The 9,337-nt window shown below is 44.1% G+C and overlaps 1 protein-coding gene across 7 annotated transcripts in view; it reads right to left on the reverse strand.

Annotated features, from left to right (window-relative positions):
* Nucleotides 1–9,337, reverse strand: part of acsl4a (acyl-CoA synthetase long chain family member 4a) — a 73,750-nt gene that overhangs the window by 21,367 nt on the left and 43,046 nt on the right. For all 7 annotated transcript variants that reach the window (XM_078211923.1, XM_078211919.1, XM_078211922.1 and 4 more), the window contains 2 exons: nt 5,146–5,255; nt 1,068–1,206 (listed from right to left, as the gene is read on the reverse strand). In XM_078211923.1, coding sequence (XP_078068049.1) covers nt 1,068–1,206; nt 5,146–5,255 — 249 coding nt within the window. The remainder of the gene's footprint in view (nt 1–1,067; nt 1,207–5,145; nt 5,256–9,337) is intronic.

Below are 9,337 nucleotides of genomic sequence, written 5' to 3' on the forward strand. Positions count from 1 at the left end.
CCCATAAAAGAGGAAACATTTGGTCTCCATTTACTTTATCAATCTCTTAAAATTTTATGTACCTTGATCAGATCCCCCCTCATTATTCTAAACCCTAGCGAGTACAAACACAAACTGTTTAATTTTTCCTCAGACATCAACCCTTCCATCCCCAGAATCAATCTGATGAACCTCCTCTGAACTGCCTCCAAGGCCACCACCTCCATCATCAAATAAGGAGACCAAAACTGGATACAATACTCCAGATGTGGTCTCACCAACACCCTATACAATTGGAACAACACTTCTCCAATTTTACACTCCAGTCCCCATGCAATAAATGCCAACATCCCATTTGCCTTTTGTATTTATTACATGCTGCACCTGCATACTGACTTTCTGCAGTTCATGAACATAGACACCCAGATCCCTCTACCCAGAACAAGGACACCCAGATCCCTCTTCCCAGATGCATTTTGAAACCGCTTCCCATTTAGGTAATAATTTGCCTTTCTATTTTTTTGCCAAAATGGACAATCTCACGTGTGCGAATGGGGGAAAAGCAAGGTAGAGAAGCAGTGAGGCCGAGGGAGGGAATTACAGGGCTTGGGGCCTTGTCCTGCTGAAGGCATGGCTGTCATTGAGAAGCATAATAAAACTGGGGATGCTCGAAGCCGTGAATTCAAGGAGGGCTGTCAGGTTGGAGGATATTACAGATAAAAGGGAGAGGAGAGACCAGTGAGGCATTTCATAGAATCACAGAAATCCTACAGAGCAGGAGGAGTCTGCAAATCTCACCCAGACCCTATTCCTGTAACCCTCACATATTTACCCCGCTAGTCCCCCTGACACTAGGATCAATTTAGCACAGCCAATCACCCTAACTTCGCACATCTTTGGACTGTTGGGGGAAACCGGAGCACCCGGAGGAAATCCACGCAGATACGGGAAGAAAGTGCAAACTCCACACAGATATTTGAAAACAAGGGTGATAATTTTAAAATCTATATTAATATAAAAGAGTAGCAATACGTTAGTTGTAAAAATTGCTGTATGCAGTGATGCCAGGAAATGGTCTGTATACATACCATTCTCAGGTTTGGCTCCAAGCTCTTCCACAGAAGCCATACTGTGAATCTGAAGAGCTTCTGGGTATCCTGAAGTATTGATGGCTTTCTTGTCCACATAGATGATATGTTTCAGCTTCTGGACTTTTGGTAGCACTTTCTGTCAACAAACAAAAATGTGGAAAACCATGAATGCAGGGATTACTAATGCTCAAAGCATTCCCGGATTTTAGGTTGGAATTTTGTACATCAATATCAAATCCCACAGAACCATGAATGTTTAAGGCACAGGAAGTGGCCACGTGATCCACTGCACTTGGTTGCCTCATTGTTTGAGCAATTTAAAATGAATCCCAATGCCCTTTGCTGCTCTCCCTGAATATATCCTTGTACCATCCTCTGCTTCAAGCACATATCCAACTTACACAAAGATGCGGCAGCGCACAATGTCAAAGTATGCCATTCTCAAACGACTCTCACCAACATTTACAGATGCACCATCGGAAGCATTCTTTCTGGTTGTATCACAGCTTGGTATGGCTCCTGCTCTGCCCAAGACTGCAAGGAACTACAAAAGGTCGTGAATGTAGCCCAATCCATTACACAAACCAGTCTCCCATCCATTGACTCGGTCTACACTTCCCACTGCCTCGGCAAAGCAGCCAGCATAATTAAAGACCCCACGCAGCCCGGACATTCTCTCTTCCACCTTCTTCTTTCGGGAAAAAAAGATACAAAAGTCTGAGGTCACGTACCAACCGACTCAAGAACAACTTCTTCCTTGCTGCTGTCAGACTTTTGAATGGACTTACCTTGTATTAAGTTGATCTTTCTCTACACCCTAGCTATGACTGTGACACTACATTCTGCACTCTCTCCTTTCCTTCTCTATGAACGGTATGTTTTGTCTGTATAGTGCGCAAGAAACAATACTTTTCACTGTATGATAATACATGTGACAATAATAAAATCAAACCAAAAACCTTCTTACACAAACAAATTTCTCTTAGCCCCTTTCCTTCCCATTATAACAATTTTAAATGAGTGATCTCCCAATCTGCCCACCAGAAAAAAGTGACCTTTCCCCATTTAACCAGATCAAGATCCTTTACAATTAAAAGCAAAATCTTAATTAAAATCTGAGTCCCGGTATCTCTCATCCCTACTCAATGATAGCCCCCCCCCCCCAGCATTATCCTTAATGAATCAATGCTTTACATATTGCACACAATATTTTCTTTTACTTTATGCAAATGTATATAATATCCCAACTCACTTTCACTCTTGCTGCTCTTACATTTCGCAAACTTATAATTTGAACATCTAGGTCTCCATTCATCCACACCCTTCTGTGTCTATTACATGCATATACCTATATTTCCTATTTATACGCACCCCTTCCCAAAATGTGAGCCAGAATTCTCCAACCTCTCCCATGGCTGGGATTCTCCAGTCCCACTGCAGTGAATGGAGTTTTGGCTGAGTGACAACGGCAGTGGTGGTGGGCCAAATGAGATCGGAGAATCCCAGTCATCATCTCAAAACTTGCCCTCAAGTTGCATTTGCAACCTGTTTATTTACTCTCTCACGGGCAGCACGGTAGCACAGTGGTTAGCACTGCTGCTTCACAGCTCCAGGGACCTGGGTTCAACTCCCGGCTTGGGTCACTATCTGTGTGGAGTTTGCACATTCTCCTCGTGTCTGCGTGGGTTTCCTCCGGGTGCTCCGGTTTCCTCCCACAGTCCAAAGATGTGCGGGTTAGAGTGATTGGCCATTATAAAATTGCCCCTTAGAGTCCTGGGATGCGTAGATTAGAGGGTAAAATATGTAGGGATATGGGGGTAGGTCCTGGGTGGGATTGTGGTCGGTGCAGACTTGATGGGCCGAATGGCCTCTTTCTGTACTGTAGGGTTTCTATTTCTATCTACCTGCCGTCAAATCCATGACAGTTCTCCTCATGCGCTGGCAAGCCACTAACTTCTCTGCAGTAAGCAAACGGCAAGATTCTGCTCCCTCTAGCCAAACACAGACCCCATCCCCTGAACTGAGCAAGACCCATTTATCTCAGATCTGTTTCATTACCCTTTAACCAATGATCTATTATGCTGCTGCATTTTGTCGCAAACTTGAGACATCTTAATGACAACCCTAAAATCCATGTACCCTCCAACTGCATCCGGTCACTACCCAAATTTCCACTGCTTAAAAGAAAACTAAATTTTTCAAATGCAAGATTGCTTTTAACCAATTTATATCGGTTGTCCCAGATTAAACCTGGAGTTGCTAAATGCTCACCTATCCCAAACTATGGGTGGGTTTATCTCACTGCTGTGGCGTGATACCTGGGAGAGACAGCTCATCACTGGAAGATCCCACTGGCATCTATGACGTTTTGCGTGTCTCACCTGTCTCCGCTACCAGGGAACCCACCGTGGGTGGATTACCCTCGACACGAGAAGAGGATCCCACCAGAGGAAGGGCTGGAAAATCTCGCCCCATGAATTCCAGGAGTTCATCCACAAGTGTTACCAGACTATCTGGTCTGCAGTTATCCAGTTGATTAGCCTATCCTTTCCCATTCAAGGTACTTCACTGATTTTCCAGCTCCATGGTTCAATTTGACTATTTTAGGAATATTTTAAAAATGCAAGCCTCCGCAATTCCCTCGAACTTCAGCAGACTGGAGTGGTCGGCATCGGGGCCAGGCTGGTTCCACCTGTAGCTCTCATTACCTTTTCAGAACCAAATCATTTTCTGTAGTTATCTGACAGCTGTACCATTGCCACATCTGTAACCCCAGCTGTTTCTCACATCCTTCATTATTTGCAAAAAAGGCAAAACATTTCTTTCATGTCTCCAACAAGATTCCCTCCTTCATCCGAGTGATCCTAGCCGATAAACTATTTATTTGCTTCTTATAATGCTTACAAAAATCTGTCCTCTTTTACACTGCGATAGCTTTCTCTCAAATCTACTTTTAGCCCTTTAATAGTTTTCACCTCCCCAATACACTTTGCATATTTGTGTCTTCGTGTTACTGTTTGCTTAGATTTAAATCACATGCAAAGTTAAGAATAAAAGGATGTTGTCGATCTTTGTATTTTTGATCCTTGCATAACAAACCTTGCTTATAAAATTTATTTTAACAGTTTGCAAGCAGAATCACATATTCCTGACTGGACCATCACGTGTCTTTTCATCAGAATATAACTTGTAAGCTCCTCTTAGTATGTTCACGTGATTGTGTCAATGTTGATTCAACTGACAATGGAAATTATTTTGTTTAAGCATGTTAATTTTATTGGTTTAGATTCTGAATTCAACATTAGGAGGATGCTTTATCATCTTTATAACAGAACCTGAGAATTGAATATAGGTCAGAGCGTCAAAAACATGGAGGTTTCTACTCATATCTCCATATTCGCTTTTCTATTTGCTGCTTTACTATAATAACACCCAGCAGGTAGGTTTCAACATGTTCCTCACACTAACAATTCAGGTAGAATTACGAGCGAAAAGGCTTTAGCGCTTTAAGAAAGGTTACATGAGGAAAAACCAGTGGGGAAACATTGGCCGCAGGCGGGATCTTCCGGTCCTGCCGATATCCGTGATGTATTTCACGGCTTGTCTGTCCCAGCGCCGGGAAACCCGCTGTGGGGGAGGGTCACCTTTGGCGGGACTGGAAGATCCTGCCAACGGGAAGGTCCAGAAAATCCCACTTTTCGACTGAAGTATATGCATGCCGAATCCCAATTTAAAGTTTATTCATTAATCACAAGTAAGGCTTACATTAACACTGCAATGAAGTTACTGCGAAATTCCCCAAGTCACCACAGCCCAGCGCCTGTTCGGGTCAATGCACCCTAACCAGCACACCTTTCAGACTGTGGGAGGAAACCGGAGCACCCGGAGGAAACCCACGCAGACACGGGGAGAACGTGCAGACTCCACACAGACAATGACCCAAGCCAGGAATTGAACCCGGGTCCCTGGCGCTGTGAGGCAGCAGTGCTAACCACTGTGCCACCGTCTTTCCTGACGCTAGAAGTGCAAAAGCTCTCATTCAAGAAGTGGGCCGTGCTGGATCCTGCAAGCTCACCTTCAACTTTGTGTCAAGAAGGTCCACACTAGTGACAAGATGGGTTATTTCAGATTCGTTCAGCCCGTAAGCTACAGCGTCTTCTCCAAGGGTGGAGTAAATCGTTACAACTGAGGAGAGAAAGAAAGAAAACAGTCAAGCAACACTTGCATTGAAACAGATGCAAAATCCTCAACATGTACGGAGAATAAATTAACATTCTAAACGCTCACATTACATATAAATCAGTAGTTTCCCCAATAGTAGCCTAAAAAGGTTAAAAACAAAAACCCTGCATGTTTTTGTTAAACTCTTTCAGTCCCTTTTGGTGCATTATTTCAAAGGGTCATAGGTGCAAAGTTACACTTCAGATCTTGAGCAGATGACCTAGAGTAATTCTTCAGTCAGATTTTTTTTTTTTTGCATTGCTGATTGTGCTGTCGTTCAGAAGAGACTATTAAGCCAAGGTCCTGTCTGCCTCCGAGACGTAAAAGGATCTAATCTCACTATCTGAAGAGGTGATCTGATCAGTTGGTGCTGTAGCCAGAGCTCAGCTTTCAATCAAAACAGATCAGCTGATCATTTCCCCTGGTTCCCATGTGTACGGGACTGAAAAATCCTCAAATTGGTGACATGCAGACTTCAAAAGTAATTCAGTGCCAAAGTGGTTAATGGGATCATTGATAGAATCCCTACAGTGCAGAAAGAGGCCATTCAGCCCATCAAGCCTGCACTGACAACAGTCCCACTCAGGCCCTATCCCCGTAACCCTATGTATTTACCCTGCTAATCCCCCTGACACCAACGGGACAATTTAACATGGCCAATCAACCTAACCTGCACATCTTTGGACTGTGGGAGGAAGCCCGCACAGACACGAGGAGAATGTGCAAACTCCACACAGACAGTGACCCGAGGCTGGAATTGAACCCGCGCCCCTGGTGCTGAGGGGCAGCAGTGCTAACCACTGCTATTGTGCCACCCCAATGTGAAAGGTGCAACATAAATGCAAGTTGTCTGTCTGTCAACACTCATAACTTTGGAGTGCTGGAGGAGAAATTGGGACGTGAAATAACTGGCTCAAAAGAATTATCTAGTAAGTTGGAGGAGCGAATTGAAAACTGGCTCAAACTGAATGACAACTTGACTTAACGAAGATCAACAGAGTTCTTTTGCAGTGATTAATTCCAGCCTGTTCTGAGGTACTGGCCAGAACTCATTGTTTATTCCTGGTGACTTAATTAAAATTAACCTAAACAGAGAAGGGAAAAGAATCCTAAACAGAAATTGTTATTCTTGTCATTAGAAGTTAAGTGGCTGCTGGGCATTTGAAAATTTGCTTTAGCTGCCGCTAAATATTTGCACACGACTCAGTGCCATCTTATGTCTGGGGCACTATGATCCAGAGCATGATACCAGTTCAACAGTCAGCGTGTGAAGGCATGCATTTAGGAATGAAAAACCAGGCAGGACTATAGGAAAGGTGACAAAGGAACGGATCAGGAAGAGATCTTGAAATTGTAGAAAATAAATCCGCAAAAATATCATCTGCGCCTCTGGCCACAAACAATCATTTTGTTAAACAAAAAAAAAAGAGGGGAACAGATGGTGCACCAAGTGAAGTAATTCTCTCCCAATGTAAAGTATCAGGTGTGCTGTGCAATTCAGGCAGGGCGCAGTCACATTGGAAAGAGGGGCAGAAGAGCTACAAAAGTGGGCCAGAGAATAAAATATGCATTTCGCCAAGCTACACCCTGACCTCATCGATGTGGAGTATATTCAAGCAGTTTGCGTGCCAATCCAGCAGAGAACAGCCATCTCGGCATTGACAGGAAATCAAACTTGTGCTTTAATAAATAGGTCAGTGAGGGAGCTTAATTTTAACACATTGAATTTATCTGGACTATAATTTTCACATGGTCACTGTGATGGCCTTTGACCTGGAAGGGTAGAATAAACAAAACTTGTAATTTCTGTAAAAGTTCTACAGAATCCAATTCTTTCCAAATGTTTGAAAAAGATGTTCGAGAGCCTGGATCAATTATGAAAGGACCCAATTGTAATTTTCTCAGATAATTAGGAATACTGGTCCAAGTGATCTGACAATTCTTGATCTGAAAGCAGTATCAACAGGAATGAAGCCATTTGGCTAGCAAGACACAAAGGAAAAGCCACAGGCACAAAGGGAGAGCTGGAGGCTGAAGGTGATCAGCACACAGATGCAGACAGAAATAGGAAGACAGAATCCTGGAGAAGAAACAAATCCCCCTCTGGAAGAGTTTTAGACAGGAGCTCTTGGCAGCACTGTGATCTGGTAAATTGGTTTAAAAGCTTTGTGAATTGCTTGGAGATGATAAACAGGGCGGCACGGTGGCAGGCACTGCTGTCTCACAACGCCCGGGACAAAGGCCAAATCCCTGGCTTGGGTCACTGTCTGTTTGGTGTCTGCACGTTCTCCCTGTGTCTCTGGGGGTTTTCTCTGGGTGCTCCGGTTTCTTCCCACAGTTCAAAGATGTGTGGGTTAGGTGGATTGGCCATGTTAAATCGCCCCCTAGTGTCAGGGGGGCTAGCTAGAGTAAATGCATGGGGTTATGGGGATAGGGCCTGGGTGGGATTGTGGTTGGTGCAGACTTGATGGGCCAAATGGCCTCCTTCTGCACTGTAGGATTCTATGATTCTAGCTGGGTGCATCCCAGGAGTGGCCAAACCATAACCTGGGGGGTTATTGGTCATTCAATTGAAAATAAATTCTGGAAAGCTACAGCCTCAGGGTTGCCATGACCCAAGGGAGGCAGCATGAATCTCAGGAATGAAAGCGGTTATCAATAGGATTCCTGGCTGACTTTGCCCAAATAAAGAACAGCATGTTATAGAACTCTAACTGATGTAATGCCATACATGCTGAAGGGAAATGCCCGGGTTCCTACACAATGTCATTGCATTAACTATTTAAAGTGAAAGTAAGCTTTTCATTTGAAGCATATTTGTCTGTCCGTGTTAATTAACACCAATCCGAGCCAGTGCAAAAGTAAAAATTACAAAAGTGAAATCTTGTTGGTAACTTCATCATCTGGGGGTCATTTTCCCTCCACCCCCAGGAATTGTGAAGATCACTTTTGCTCATGCTTGCACTTTTGCCTGCCAAAAATAAAAGGGGGCCAATACTGCACCGCACTTTACATCTCATCTTTGCTGCTTGCAGGGCACTCCATGAAAGGACAAGGTTATGAACGTGTTAGTCATCAAAGCCAAATCACCCCAAATCATTGGTACTCATCGAGCAGAGGTAACTTTACTGGCTCAGGCACGTTTGCAGGATGGAAGGTGGATGTATTCAAAGAGGATATTCTGTATGGCAAGATAGCCATAGCCAGAAAATGAGTAGGATTCCAAATATTCCCAGCCAAAGATGCTTGTAAGCATGAAACAAGGGCCCTAAAGATCCATCTTTGTCCCTGGGAGGCTTTAGTTTACGACAGAGGGAAATGTTGACCTGAGTCGATGGCCAATGTGTGCTACCACGATCGTCAGTGGCTACAGCAGCTTGCCAACACGGAAGACAGCAACCAGACATGGCACTTGTGGCAGATCCTGCCTCTCCCAGATTGGTCTCTTCAGTCATCAGCAAAAACGCACCGTATGAAGCTACCCCATCCCCAACAGATTTGATTGGCCGCATGTCCATCATCTTGCGTAGACAGAAAGATGGTGCTGATGAATTCACCTCTCACTAGTACAGGCCTTTGGCGTTGTGGTGGTTGGGGTGGGGGGGCGGGGGTGATGCAGGCACAAACAGTGCAGGGGGAAGAAATAAGATTTGAAAATCTAACTTTCAACTATTTGAAAAAAATCAATGTTTTTCTAGTCAAGCTAGAGTCAGGTCAGTCTCTGCTCTCACCATCAACAAACTCTAAATACTCTGTGCCCTGGACTTGGATAACAAAGTCAAATGAGGTAAACTCCACACAGCTCTTGTGCAATACAAATCAAGCCCAGGTTTTATTTCCCCCGTTTGATGTTTTTAATCAGCTTGTTTCAACAAGCTTATTCCCAAAAGAGAACAACACAACGTGAAGGACTGCGCAGAAGATTGTTAAACATTTGCATGTTCAAAGCAGTGACAAACAAGCTGACTCATGCAGAGGAAGGAAATGAGCAGCCTGCCCCGTCGTTATTGGAGGCGTGGGCGGGGTCTAAAGAGTAGATCACATTT

Source organism: Mustelus asterias, chromosome 4 (assembly GCF_964213995.1).
Source record: "Mustelus asterias chromosome 4, sMusAst1.hap1.1, whole genome shotgun sequence".
In the NCBI taxonomy this organism is placed as follows: Eukaryota; Metazoa; Chordata; class Chondrichthyes; order Carcharhiniformes; family Triakidae; genus Mustelus; species Mustelus asterias.